At 40.9% G+C, this 15,334-nt stretch overlaps 1 protein-coding gene across 11 annotated transcripts in view; it reads right to left on the reverse strand.

The window, feature by feature from the left end:
• CB2H6orf89 (chromosome B2 C6orf89 homolog) overlaps positions 1 to 15,334 on the reverse strand; it is a 45,251-nt gene that overhangs the window by 17,648 nt on the left and 12,269 nt on the right. For 8 of the 11 annotated variants that reach the window (XM_053222873.1, XM_053222876.1, XM_027057863.2 and 5 more), the window contains 2 exons: positions 10,948 to 11,155; positions 10,044 to 10,257 (listed from right to left, as the gene is read on the reverse strand). In XM_053222873.1, coding sequence (XP_053078848.1) covers positions 10,044 to 10,257; positions 10,948 to 11,155 — 422 coding nt within the window. Of the gene's footprint in view, positions 1 to 10,043; positions 10,258 to 10,947; positions 11,156 to 12,233; positions 12,397 to 15,334 lie in introns of those variants that run through there. The other 3 variants (XM_053222875.1, XM_053222874.1, XM_015069803.3) reach the window with 2 other exon arrangements.

Here is a 15,334-nt window from a genome sequence, read left to right on the forward strand (position 1 = left end):
CTATGTTGCTGGACATTTCTACTTTGGGGCTACTACGGACAATGCTTCTATGAATATTTGCATACAAGTTTTTGTGTGGACATGTGTTTCCAATTCTTCTGTGTACACACCTAGGAGTGGAATTACTAGGTCACTTAATAACTCTGTGTTGAATTTTCCAAGGAACTGCCAAACTTTTCCAAAGCAGCTGCACTAGTTTACATTCCCATTATCTGCATATCTTTTTTTTGGAGAAATGTCTACTCAAATCTTTTGCCCATTTTCAACTGGCTTATTCGTCTAATATCGTACGGTAAGAGTTGTAGACAATAAAGTCTTGAATAAGAAAAAAATGAGGAACTTGCGCTACTAAGTATAAAAACGTATAGCAGCATTCTATAAAGCTACTGTAATTCAGAAAGTACCGTCAATCCTCATTATTTACGGACTCTGATCTGTGAACCTGCTTACTCTCTGAAATTTATTTGTAACCCCAATCAATTCTTGTGGTGATGCAGAGGGGCGAACTCTAGCTGAGGTGGAAGGAGACAACACTCTACCTTTTTGCTTCACCTTCGAACTGTAACGAGTGTCCTTTTGGCTACTTGGTGCCACGGTTTTCGCATTCTTATTGTGGTTTTGCAGTTCAGAATGGCTCCCAAGGATGCTGTTTGTGGGGACGGGGTATATGGGAACTCTGCACTTTCTACTTAGCTTTGCTATGAACCCAAAACTCAACAAATAGTTCACTAATTAAAAAATGGCCTCGGAGCACAGTGCTAAAGTACTCTCTAGCACTCCTAAGTGCAAGCAGGCTGTGATGTGCCTTCCAGGGAAAATACATGTGTTGGGTAAGCTTTGTTTAGGTAGGAGTTATAGTGCTTGTTGACGTGAATTCAGTGTTAATGAATCAACAATATATATTAAATAAGGTATCTTTAAACAAAATATACATAAAACAAAGTCAGGTATTCATCACTTGATGAAAATGTGCCCAGAGACTCTCAGGAACCTAACTCTGATTTTCCCTAGGGGCAGTGGGTCAGTAATCAGTAATTACTAATTAGTAACTAGTGCAAACACTAATTCAGTGTCTGCAGGGACTTCATAAAACATAACTACAGAGAATAATGAGAATTGACTGTATCTTCTTATAAAGCAACAAAAAGTTTGCATAGACTTTATGAAACATAACTATTGCAAATAATAAGAACTATGTTCTTATAAAGTAACAGACAAAAAGTTTAACAACACAGAATAAAGAATGCAGTAACAAATCCGGCACAGACAGACAGACAGACACACACACACACACACACGTGAGAATATTTGATTTGTGATAAAGGTCAATTTCAATTCAGTGAAGAAAGGATGAATGCAATAAATGATGTTGGGACAATTCACAGTAATTCACAGAAAAATAAATATAAATGGTCTATAAAACATATGAAAAGATATCCAACTGCAATAATAGTAAAAAAAAATACATCTTAAAATAAGATACCATTCTTTAGTTTTCTAACTGGCAAAACAGTGACAATATCCAGTCCTGGTGAGCAACATATATTGTTAATGAAAGTTGGTATAAGTTTATGAAGACAATCTGGGTAGTATTTATTATAATTGAAAATGCCCTTTAACCCAGCTATTCTACTTCTAAGAATCTCTTACAGGAATAATAGTATATGTATATATGGGGGCACCTGGGTGGCTCAATCAGTTAAGCATCCAACTTCGGCTCAGGTCATGATCTCAGTTTGTGAGTTTGAGCCCTGCATCAGGCTCTCTGCTGTCAGCACAGAGCCTGCTTCAGATCCTCTGTCCTCCTCACTCTCTGCCCCTCCCCCATTTGCATGCACACTCTCAAAAATAAATTATTTAAAAAAACTTTTTAAAGGTACGTATATATGAATGTCCCCGGTGCATTTTATAACAGCAAAAAAACCCAAAAAAACAAAAAAACAAAAAACTAGAAATTTAAATTATGGAATAGTCACAGAATGGAAGAGTATAAGATCCTGAAAAATGTGTATACTGGGTTGAATAGTGTCCCTCTCAAATTCGAGTCTTTCTGGAACCTCAGAACGTGACCACAATTGAAAACAGAATCTTTGCAGATGTAACTAATTAAGATGAAGTCCTACTGAAGTAGAGTGGGCCTTAAACCTAATCTAAATGGTATCCTTATGAGAAGATAAGAGGATACAAAAGACATGGAGGAAAGATGGCCATGTAAAGATGGCTGCAGAGACTGGGGTTCTGCTATCATGGCCAGGGGATACCAAGGATTTCTGGCAATCACCAGAAGCAGGCAAAGAAGAATCTTCCCTAGAGGTAGTACAGTCTTACTGAGATCTTGATTTAGGGGAGAGAGGCAGAGGGAGAAAGAGAGAATCCTAAGTAGGCTCCAAGCCCAGCACAGAGCCCAACACGGGGCTTGATCCCATAACCCTGGGATCATGACCTGAGCAGAAAACGAGCCAGATGCTCAACCAATTCAGCTATCCAGGCACCCCAGATTTACTGTTGTTTTAAGCCACCCAACTTCTGGTAGTAGCTGGAAGTATTTACGCAAGCTACATAAGACCTTTCTCTATGTGTGCGTGTGTACCCAAAAGTATATCTATCTGTACAGCCATGGAAAAACTCAGAAGGATGTATATCAAATTATTACCAGGGGTTGGTTTGGTGGAGGAGTTAAAGGGATCAAGAGAAATTTTACTTTATTAAAAGTGTATTTTTAAGCATAAAAATCGTATACCTTTTTATTGTCTTTGTACGGGTTTTATGTATTTTTCAAATAGAAATGTCTTTGGAGGCCACGAAAACTTATGAAATGGAGGGTTCAGTCATCTTAAGAAGGCAGGCCTCTGGAGAGGTACTCTACAGGAGCAGAGACACTGGCCAGGCTGGCGTCCAGCAAAGGAAGAGGGGGAAGTAATAAGGAAAAGGGATCACTGGAATGGGGTAACTTATGCCATCCATCTGAATTAGGGGAGCCAATCTTCAAAAGGAAGAGCTACTTTTGATTTCTCTACAGCCCTGAGATCACCAAGGTGGATAAAGAAAGTGTTTATATTTTGGTGGGAAGGGACTGGGGAATCGCCAGGCAGTGAACTGTCTGGGTGTGTATGGGGTGTATGGTTGGGGTGCTTCCTCCCCTTCCCATAAAATGCCCCAAAAAGGAGAAGTACCCAGACTTCCAACGTGGCCTCTATCTTTCCAGATAGGATGGCTTCACCTGATAATGTTCGCTATACAATCGGCTGGAACCATGATAGCACAAAGTGAGCAAAATCCCATCCTGGAAAATAGCCAGCGGCACAGAGCAGGCCATTCCAGGCCACTCCAGGACAGAGCTCTTCTCCGGCCACCTTACCTGCTGCATGTGCCTTCTTTCCAGCCTTCCCTCCCTTTCTATCCACTCTTCCTGCAGCAGCAGACAGAAAGGCCCATGGAAGTTGGATGGTAACTTCCTAACTTTCTTTTAATGTCCAACGTTTCTTTGCTCCAAAAAAACCTCCTTATAATAGCTATTTTAAATTTTAAAAAAGTGTGACAGAGAAGTGAAACCCCACGTGTTACACACATACACTGGAATATTACTCAGTTATAAAAAAGAATGAGATCTTGCCATTTGTAACAACATGGGTGGACCGAGAGGGTACTGTGGCTAAGTGAAATTAAGTCAGACAGACAAAGATGAATACTATATGATTTCATTTACATGTGGAATCAAAAAAAAAAAAAAGGGGGCGCCTGGGTGGCTCAGTCGACCCTCACTTGAGCGTCCGACTTCAGCTCAGGTCATGATCTCATGGTTCGTGAGTTCGAGCCCCACGTCGGGCTCTGTGCTGACAGCTCAGAGCCTGGAGCCTGCTTCAGACTCTGTGTCGTGCTCTCTCTCTGCCCCTCCCCTGCTCATGCTCTGTCTCTCTCTGTCTCAAAAATAAATAAAAAAAACATTAAAAATTTTTTTTTAAAAACAGGCAGCAAGAGACTCAAAAAAACAGAGAACAAACTGATGGTTGCCAGAAGGAAGGGGGATGAGAGGAATGGGCAAAATGGGTGAAGGGGGCTGAGATACAGGGTTCCAGTTATGGAATGAGTAAGTCATGAGGATGAAAGATAAAGCACAGGGGATACAGTCAGTTGTACCATATTAGCCTTGTATGGTGACAGATGGCAGCTACACTTGTGGTGAGCACAGCATAAAGTGCAGACTTGTCCAGTAACTATGTTGTACACCTGAAACTAACGTAACATTGTAGATCAATTATACTTCAACTTAAAATTTTTTTAATGTTTATTTATTTTTTGAGAGAGAGACAGCATGAGCAGGGGAGGGGCAGGGAAAGAGGGAAACACAGAATCTGAAGCAGGCTCCAGGCTCTGAGCTGTCAGCACAGATCCCAACGTGGGGCTCGAACCCGAGCCGTGAGACCGTGACCCGAGCTCAAGTCAGATGCTTAACAGACTGAGCCACCCAGGTACCCCTATACTTCTATTTTAAAAAATGGACTCTAGAGGCACCTGGGTGGCTCTGTTGGGGTCCGACTCTGTTGGGTGGCTCTGTTGGGGTCCGAGATCAGCTCAAGTCATGATCTCGCGGTTCATGAGATAGAGCCTTGCACTGGGGTCCATGCTGACAGTGCAGAGCCTGCTTGGAATTCTCTCTCTCTGCCCCACCCCTGCTCACACATGTGTGTTCTCTCTCAAATAAACTTAAAAAAAAAAAAATATATATATATATATGTATACACGTACGTGTGTGTGTAGGTATGTGTGTGTGTGTGTGTGTGTGTGTGTGTGTGTATGTACATTTAAGTGGACTCTAAACGTGAGACTTTAGGTTAGTCAACCCCCTTGCATATCAAGTTTCCTCATCTTCGGAAGGGACAGAAAAATGGTAACTACCTCTGTAATTGTTGTAAGGACTGAGAAAATACACAACACAGTACATGGCACAGTGCCTCCTACACAGTTAAGTGCTTGACTTATTTGTTATTATCACCTCAAATTTTATTTGCAAATAAAATAGTATGGCATTTTCTGAGGTCCAAGCAGTTCATCTTTGGGCACTAGCCTAGTGCTTTGGTCCTCAGTTCTAAGTCATTGAATGATCTACTCCTAAAACCACTTGATGTTGCTGGATCTACTCCAACCTTCCCTTGAAAGGTCATGGATATGTAAAGTTCCAATTATGCAGTACAGATACAGAGATACACTTTTCCATTGTATATGAGACTATCTCAGACCTCCTCAGCATCAATGGGTGTCATAATTAAAAATTATAAATGCCTAGGAGCGCCTGGTTGGCTTAGTCAATAAAGCATGAGACTCTTGATCACAAGGTTGTGGGTTCAAGCCCTGTGTGGGATGTAGAGATTACTTAAAAATAAGATCTTTCAAAAAAAATTATTCTTTAATGTTTATTTAATTTTGAGAGTGAGAGACAGAAACAGAGTGTGAGCAGGGGAGGGACAGAGAGAAAGGGAGACACAGAATCGGAAGCAGGCTCCAGGCTCTGAGCTGTCAGCACACAGCCCAAAGCGGGGCTTGAACCCACGAACCATGAGATCATGACCGAGCCAAAGTCAGACGCTCGATCGACTGATCCACCCAGGTGCCCCAAAAATAAAACCTTAAAAAAAAATTACTGATGTCCCAAGTAAACAAATTGGGCCTAACATGCAGGAGCTTGGCTTGGCTGAGGGCAAAGATAGCAGACAGTGAGTGTGGTGTGATGGAGAGAACACCATACTAGAATTAAGAAATAAAGGTTCGAGTGCCAGTGAGGCATTTTTAGCTGGGTGAACAAGTTACTTCACCTTTCCTGTCCTCAATTCCCTCTTTACAAAACAAGGCTATGTACTAGATCAGTGCTAAAGTTCCTCTTTAGCTCTAAGACTCAGTGATTCCATGGAAGGATGAAAGCCAAGAGGATGGCTGGTAGGATCAAAGTGGACATAAAGATATGAGGTCGGGACTGGGGGGGGACTAAGAATGTGACCGTGAAGGGAAAACTATGGGTTAATCAGATAAAGGATTAAGTCAAACAAGTCACACATTACACATAAGGCTGTAGACTGGGAAGATGAGCTGGGCGGAATGCCTAGGAAAAGACTAGTTCAGGAAAATTCTAAAGGGCCAGGGCCCGGAGGATGGTTTATCTTTGGACATGCAATGCCAGCCAGAAAAACCTTGTTCTGGGCACCAGGGAGTGGAAAGGAGGCATCTGGTGAGCTGAGAGAGAGCACAGAACTCCCAAATCAAACTAAAAGCTAGATTCTGTGGGTATAGTGTATAGCGACACCTTACTCACAGCAGAGGCTAAGAGCTCAGACTGCGAGGATAGGATGGGTTTGAATCATGGTTCCATGACTTAGTAGCCTTAGGACCTCGGGCAAGTGACATAATGTCACTGTCCCTTGGTGTCTCCATCCTTAAAACGGGCATACAACCAGAACTTCCCTCACAGGGATAATGTAAAGATTAAATGAAGCAATATATGGAAAGCCCTTAGAGCGGGGCCTGGCATCTGGTAAGTACTAAATAAGTGTCAGCTTATTTATTTTCTGCTGCAGAGTGGGAGGCTGACGTGAGTCACTATGGAGTCCCTCCATTCTTCTCATCAAGAGAATTCAGGAGCAGGGTTTCCTACCCAAGGCTGAAACCTAGAAAAAGAACCCCACCTCTGCTGCCTCTTGTTCCCTGGGTGGAGTCAAGAGGAGAAACTACCAGAGGTCAGGTATTCACCATTGCTCCCAGTGCCCTCGGTCATTCCCAAGGCGCCACTGCAAGGAGTCTCAGATGATCCAGGGGCCTTTGACAGGCCAGCCCTTAGGAAACAATATGCTTGAGGGCTTTCCTTTAGGGAGCTGAATCTGCCATGCCATGTTCCCTCTACATTTACTTCAAAGGTACTGCTAAGTAATTCTAACTAAAAGGCAGTTGGGGGCGCCTGGGTGGCGCAGTCGGTTAAGCGTCCGACTTCAGCCAGGTCACGATCTTGCGGTCCGTGAGTTCGAGCCCCGCGTCAGGCTCTGGGCTGATGGCTCAGAGCCTGGAGCCTGTTTCCGATTCTGTGTCTCCCTCTCTCTCTCTGCCCCTCCCCCGTTCATGCTCTGTCTCTCTCTGTCCCAAAAATAAATACACGTTGAAAAAAAAAATTAAAAAAAAAAAAAAAAAGTAAAAGGCAGTTGTTCATTGGTACCATGATATCAGGAAGGATAATTTTTTTTTTCCTTTTCTAGCCCTCTTACAGGCCCAGCAGTTCCTATTTCTTGTACCTAATTCTCCTCCGTGTGTTTCTATTTATCCCTTATATTATTATGTATTCTTCAGTTTCCTTCCAAATGCTACGCAAAATGCTATTAGTTGTACATTCCCAGAATGATCACACACAAGAATATATGGTGCATCAATATCCACACTGGTAAGTAAAAGCAGCACTTTAATAGTCAACAACATTAAAGAGCTAAAAACCACACCCTTCCAATGCTCTCTCTTTACAACTGAGCTCCAAGAATTCAGTTTCCACCTGCAAGGCAAAATACTCATTTGGAGTGAACCCAATAGTTAGGCTTATTGACAAGACACGAAGGTTTCTTGAATTATTAGACTCTGATTTAGAGAATGAGCAACAGTGGTCCATCAACTGTCACTTCCTAACTCAATAGCCTAAGGAAATTTCCCTTACAGGACAGGGAGAAACAGAGTAACTGCCATCAATTTGGTCCTAAAAACTGCTGACTCGATCTCTATGTGCCAAAGGGCAGAAGATGCCTTTAGGGAGGCAGTGAGAGGAAGACAGGAAAGGAGGCTGATGCGTTGATGCGTGTGAGGAAGCAGCATCAGGCTGGCCTGACACGTTTCTCTGGGTCTTTCCCAATGTGCTCTGGACCCTTCTGACAGAGGAGTTGGAAACATCACTTTTTTTTTTTTTTAAGCTTCATTGATGACATTTCAAAAATACAATGAAGTTATATCTGGAATTAAAAACTCTATCTACACATATGAGCTAACTAAAAAAAAAAAAAAAACAAAAAACCCCACGAGGCTTTCTGCTTTACCATGTTCCCTTCCTCTGATTTTAGCATAATTTTGAAAATCTTTCCATAATTTCCTCAAGTGTACAAAAATAGCTTTCAAAGGAGACTCAATACAAGGGATTTTTATGACTGATTAGATCTTGGCTTAAAGAGTGACATTATAGAGGTGCCCGGGTGGTTCAGTTGGTTAAGCGCCTGACTCTTGATTTGGGCTCAGGTCATGATCTCATGGTCGAGGGATGAAGCCCCATGTCAGGCTTTGCACTGGGCTTGGAGCTTGCTTAAGATTCTCTCTCTCTATCTGTCCCCAGCTTGAGCTCCCTTCCCCGCTCTCTCTCATACGCTCAAAAAAAAAAAAAAAAAAAAAAAAAAAAAGTTAAAAAAGAGAAAAGAGTAACATTATAAAGTGTAGCTTCCACTAGGAAATTTTTTCTGAACACAGCACTGAGGAGAAAGCATGCTTCCTAAACAGTTTAGATTCCAGTTATGTTGGAATCTAAAGGTTTCAGAACAGTTACACAAAAACTCCCATAATACACTTGTGAAATTAATTTCCATATTCCTTTATCCGGGCAAATAAGATGAATACCACCAAAATAATAAAATGCAGGGCACCTGGGTGGCTCAGCTGGTTAAGCACCTGACTCTTGACTTTGGCTCAGGTCATAATCTCACAGTTCATGAGTTTGAGCCCCACATCAGGCTCTGCACTCACAGTGTAGAGCCTGCTTGGGATTCTTTCTCTCCCCCTCTCTCTACATCTCCTCAGCTCAAGCTCTCTTTCAAAATAAATAAACTTTAAAAAATAAAATAAAATAAAATAAAATGCCCTCTGTTCTTTCTCAAAAAGTAAATTTCAGGGGCACCTGGGTGGCTCAGTCAGTTAAACGTCCAACTTCAGCTCAGGTCATGATCTCGAGGTTCATGGATTCAAGTCCCGCGTCGGGCTCTGTGCTGACAACTCAGAGCCTGGAGCCTGCTTCAGATTCTGTGTCTCCCTCTCTCTCTACCCCTCCCCCACTCGTACTCTGTCTCTCAAAAATAAACACTAAAAAAAAAGGTAAATTTCAAGTCTTATCACACATTACAATCTTCCCAAAAGGAAACTCCTCACATGGTATGTCAGACCAGAAATTCCTGTGCTCCCACTGATACACTGTTACTAAATTTAAATGTTTCTTAAATTCAACTTATTGGCACAACTGCCCACTTAGGAGCACTAAGCATACTGTGAGGCAGAGAAAACACTATACTGAAAGAGTAAGACAAAGTGGGACAAAAACCCGGCCCAACAGGCTAAGGACTATTCGAGGATCTGGTTAAAAGCAAGCTGGACTCAGATGTTTTCAATAAATCAATAGCTATTTATTAAAATATCTATTATGGATAGGGATCACAGGAGAGAAAAGGGTAGAATAAGATACATTGAAATTTTCCTTATAAACAAAAATACTCATCCCCACCATGTGTGCTTTGGAATCAGGGGGTTTGAATTTGGTTCCCCCAGGAGTGTTTGTCTGGCAAGTTTCTTAATCTCTCTGAGCCTCAATTCCTCAATCTGCAAGACAGGGACAACAAAACAAAAACAAAAAAACAAAACCCAAAAAAACCCCTATCAAATAGAGTTTTAGCGGGGACTGAATTAAATAAGACAAAATTGAGGGGTGTCTGGGTGGCTCAGGTCAGCTGAGTGTCCGACTTCAGGGCAGGTCATGATCTCACAGTTTGTGAGTTCGAGCCCCGCATTGGGCTCTGGGCTGACAGTTCAGAAGCTGGAGCCTGCTTTGGATTCTCTGTCTTTCTGTGTCTGTCTGTCTGTCTGTCTGTCTCTCTCTCTCTCCCCCTCCCCTGCTCAAGCTCATTCTCTCTCTTTCAAAAATAAAAACAAAAAAAATTTTTTTAAAGACAAAAGTGGGAAAGTGTCTCTCATTAGATGTCAGTACATGTTATTTCCTTTCCCACCATACACTGTCAAGAACACCGTGTAAGTAGTAAAATGCAGGATTCTACCTGGAAAGGGTCTGTCTTCATCACCCCCATGCAGAGGAACTCCCTTATTTTCTGGCATATACTTCTTGGTAATGGGCAAGGACATCAGCCGAATGTGATGGATGAGTGAGCGCCAGGTGTGAGCTCCAGAAAGCACCGGTTCAGGTGGTAATGGGCTGAAAGGTTGAATCACAAAGTAGGCAGTGAGCAAGATTAATCCCAGGGTTACAAGGACCTATAAGGAAAGACAGGAAAAGGATTAATAATTGTCCCAGCAAACAAAATACTTTAATGCCAAGAAAAAAAAGAAAAAAAAACAAACCAAAAACCCCAGCCTCTTCCATTATTTTCACTGTGCCTTAGGAACTAATCCATTTTCATAAACAAGTCATTTACGTTCATTTTTTTAACCTTTTATGGTTTCATTTTTTAAATTTATTTTATTTATATTTTATTTTTTTAAATATAATTTATTGCCAAATTGGCTACATTCACTCCTGAATGAAATACATTTAAAGTTTGAGAACTATGAGAATTGCAAGGCTCACCAACCTTCTTCTTCCTTTTGTTTTTTTCTTTTTTAAGTAGGCTCTATGCCCAGAGTGGGACCTGAACTCACGACCCGGAGATCAAGAGTTGCATGCTCCACCAACTGAGTCACTCAGCACCAGGCTTCTATGGGGCTATGTCCTCCATTAAAAAGTATACACAAATACAGTTTAATTATAAATATATAGCTTTCATCATGGATATTTAACAAAATGGGTCAAATTTCCTAGTAACTCATGGTAACAAGAGCAAAGGCCAACTTATTCATAGGAAAACTAAGGTTAGATGGTAGAAGCAGTCAACAGTAAAATTTGGGGAGAAAGTTGAAGAGTTTGTGCTCTGTTTAAGGAATCTCCAAGTCAAAACACGTTTTTACCTTATACACGGCTACAAGGAGAGGATACTGGGGTGGTCCCCTCTGAGGTTCATTCTTTTCCAGCAGCTGTCTGATAAATTTTTCAATTGCCTTCTCTGACATGCCACATTGATGGCCTGTCTGTCTCACCAAATCAACAGTCTCTGAAAGTTTGTCATAAATGCTGAGCTCATTGGCAGCAAGATCCATGTCTTCCAGTACAAAATCCCTGAGAGAAAGAAAGTAAATGTAAAAAGAAAGATGGTTTCTTTAAAATACCTTCTTCCTCAAAGTTACTTCCTTTATTTTTTTTTAAATTTTTTAATGTTTTATTTATTTTTGAGAGAGAGAGAGAAAGAGCAAGCAAGCAAGCAGGTGAGGGGCAGAGAGAGAGGGAGACACAGAATCCGAAGCAGGCTCCAGACTCTGAGCCGTCAGCACAGAGCCCAACGCGGGGCTCGAACTCACAAACTGTGAGATCGTGACCTGAGCTGAAGTCAGACACTTAACCAAAGCTGAGCCACTCAGGCACCCCTCAAAGTTACTTCACTTAGAACAGAGCTTCATGGGGAAGGACCAGCTTCCTGTTTTCCCCAATCCACTGCAAGCCAATGCTTTTGTAGAACATAACGAACATCTAGATTAGGTCAAGTTAGTACTACACAGCTTTTAAGTGTTCCTTAATTGTGGGCTAGTAACACAGTTTACTGGTTCACAGACACTTTGAGGAGCGCTAGTCTACAGCACAATAAATCCCTAATGGGACTCTGAAACACTAGTGCCAACCAAAAGGATTATTGAAACCAATCACAGGAGGTCTGCTACTGGTAATTTACTTAAAAAGAAATGCAATATGGAGTGTTGTTGACCCATTATTTCTTTGCATTTGTATTAGATACACCTTTTAGCAACACAGGAGGAACTAAGCACTGCAAGATTTACTATGGAGAATGTACTGACACGTTTTGCTACTGGCAGAGCAAGAATTTCAGGCAACACAAAAACCACGGCACTGGGACTGCTCAGACCTTGCAGGCTAGAGTCCTCATACTTTTCTGCAAATACAGTTTTAGACAATAAAGAGCATTTTACTTGTATTTCATATACTTGAAAGACCTAAGATCTTTAACTAATTTCAAAATTCAATTTGTTCTCATAGTTACTTTAAAGCCAAACTGTTTCACAGCGGCCACAGAAGAAAAGGTAGAAACTAAAGTGGCAGAGCAGAATACTCTCTTGTAACATGCAATCAAATCGTTCTTTTTAAAAAATGCTTGTGTTGTGAGACAACATCTTCTGTCACTTACCAAAGGAAAAACAGTGCTTGGGATTTATGCTCTTTTATTGGTCTCTTTTTCCCTTACATGTAGAAGTCGTCTTATTTCATATATGTCACGCCCAAAGTGCTTCTAACCCCAGAAAGCACTGACGTGGAACAACTCTATTTTTTCAGTAAGGAGATGCTGCCACCTGTAGAGCCAAGGACAACGGTCTTGCAGCTCCTGCAGCTCCGTGGAGAAAAGCAAGCACCTCAGCCTATCTCCCCTTCCAGCAGCACCTCCTGATACTGACGGTTTGGTCCTTGGTAGGACTATTAACCCTTTAGTTCACTAGCTCTTAAGTGTGCCTCCACACTGGAGTCACCAGAATTTTTAATGAATGCTCATACCAGGGCCTCAACCCAAACCAATTAAATAAAACAGTATTGGATTTCCAATGGTGAATTAACAGGCAGGTAATCTAGACTGAGGAATTGGTTGGGGAGGGGCGGGAACCCCCACACGCTAAAAGGCTAAATCCCTTCCCCAAACTCTTTGCTCTTGCTCAGACTGTGTTTTTCCTAGGCCACATAGGCTTTCATTTCAAGGTTCAGATAAAAGGATGGTGTAAACTCTATTTAAAAATGTGTATTTTCAACAAATGGTGCTGGGACAACTAGATATCCACATGCAAAAGAATGAAGTAGGACCCTTCCTTCTACCATACACAAAAATTAACTCAACATGTATCAAACACGTAAGAGCTAAAACTATAAACTCTTGGAAGAAAACACAGGGGAAAAAGTCTTCATGACCCTCCATTAGGCAATGGCTTCTGAGATACGGTGCCAAAAGCAAGAGCAGAAAAAGAAAAAATAAATTGGACATTAAAAATTAACAATTTTTGTGCTACAAATGGTAACTTTTAGGAAAGTGAAATGACAACCCATAGAATGGGGGAAAATATACGCAAACTCTATTTCTGATAAGAGTTCTAGTCCCACGTCGGGCTACGCACTGACAGTGCAGAGCCTGCTTGGGATTCTGTCTCTCCCTCTCTCTCTACCCCTCCCGTGCTCTCTCTCTCTTGCACTCTCAAAATAAATAAATAAACTTAAAAAAAAAGTCAGATAATAAGTTGGGAGATATTGAGCATCTGGAACTCCTGTACACTGCTGGTGGGAATATAAAATGGTGCAGCAGCTTTGGAAAACAGCTGGACAGTTTCTCAAAAACTTTCTGTACAAAAATTTGTACATGGATATCCAAGCATTATTCATAATAGCTCAAAAATAAAGCGATACAAATGTCCATGAACTACTAAATGGATGGATAAAATGTAGTATATCCATACAATAGAATATGATTGAATAAAAAGGAATAAAGTATGGACACTAACAACATAGGTGAACCTTGAAAACCTTAAGCTAAGTGGGAGACAGTCAAAAAAGATGACATGTTGTAAGACTGTATTAATAAAATGCAAAAAGTTAATAATAGAGGCAATCTATAGACAGGAAGTAGATTAATTAGTGGTTATGCAGACACAGAGTGGAGAAGAATGGGAACTGACTGTCGGTAGATCCAAGGGTTTCTTTCTGGAGTGACAGAAATGTTCAAAACTTAAATTGCGGTGATAGTTGCACAACTTTGTGAACATACTAAAAAACCCTGAATTGTACATTTCAAACAGGTGGATTTTATGGCATATAAATTAAATTTCAGTAAAGATGTTTTTAAAACGTGTACTTATAGGACCTATAGCTCAGGGGTTAGAGCACTGGTCTTGTAAAATGTATATTTATAGAATTTGAACTTACCCCTGCTATGGCATTTATTAAACTATACTATTATGATTTTGGCTAAGTCACTTGGTCTATTTCCTCACCAAAAAAAAATAAAGGGACTGAACTAAGAGGTTTTCGAAGTCCCCTCTAGCTCTAAAATTTTAAGGATATTGGAAGGCTTTGGGAAGTAGAAAAACTTCAATTCATTAGAAACTAAAGACTTCTGTCCAATTACATTCCTAAATGACCACTTCCAGTTGCGCCATCCTAAATGCAGGCACCGTGCTAAGCACACAAGAAACGTGATCTTAGTAAATCATCACAGCAATCCCAAAAGGTAGGTGTGATTTTTTTTATTAAGTTTTTAATTCCAGTATAGTTAACATACAGTATTCTATTAATTTCAGGTATACAATATAGTGATTCAACAATTCTGTACATTACCAAGTGCTCATCATGGTAAGTGGGCTCTTAATCCCCTTTACCTATTTCACCCATTCCCCCCACTTCCACCAACCTCCCCTTGGGCAACCACCAGTTTGTTCTCTATAGTTAAGAGTCTTTTTTTTTGGTTTGTCTCTTTGCTTTTTGTTTTGCCAAAAGGCAGATGTGATTAACCCCATTTCACAGATGCTGAAAGTAAGGCTCAGAAAGGTTCCATAACTTGCCAGGATGTGGAGTCAAGTGTGCCTGACTTCCAAGTTGGTGCTTTTAACCTTTATGCATGCTGCCTCCCTTACCAAGTATTTTCCTATTCTGAGCTGGCAGTCTGGAAACCACAACACCATGCCCCTCGATTATCACAAATGACTGGCTGAGAACTGGACAAGTGATCAACTACAACGATTCCTGGAAAAAGAATAAAGCGATAACTTATTACAACATTTTTCACATCTTGATTTTGTGACTAGTGATTCCAGAGATAGCATCTTTTCCTGTCGAAATTAACAAAGATATTCCAAGCAAGCAAGCAAGGATAATGTTTGTTCAAAAAAACTACCATAAATTACCCAACGACATCCAGTCAAAATCCACTAAAACTCATTAAAGGACTAGAAAAGAGAGCAGGGAGAATTCTGGAAAGGATTCCAGTAAAAAATTCTGAAAAGTATTGGAAGGTGGGGTATGTGTAGGTAATCCCTCAGGCAGAAGAGAACATCGTATTGGTGGGCCTTTAGGAGAACCGTGAAGGGAACAGAAGTACAAGTGAGGTTCAAAAGAGAATCAACTATCACCATTTCTGATGACTACTTCACAACCTTTGTAAATCTCTGCCTACTTTCAGGACACATAAAAACCTCACTAAACCCCCAGTTTTTATCGCAAAAACAACAGGTTTTGGTTTTCTTTTTCTTTTTTGGT

The sequence above is a fragment of the Acinonyx jubatus genome, chromosome B2 (assembly GCF_027475565.1).
Source record: "Acinonyx jubatus isolate Ajub_Pintada_27869175 chromosome B2, VMU_Ajub_asm_v1.0, whole genome shotgun sequence".
Lineage (NCBI taxonomy): Eukaryota > Metazoa > Chordata > Mammalia > Carnivora > Felidae > Acinonyx > Acinonyx jubatus.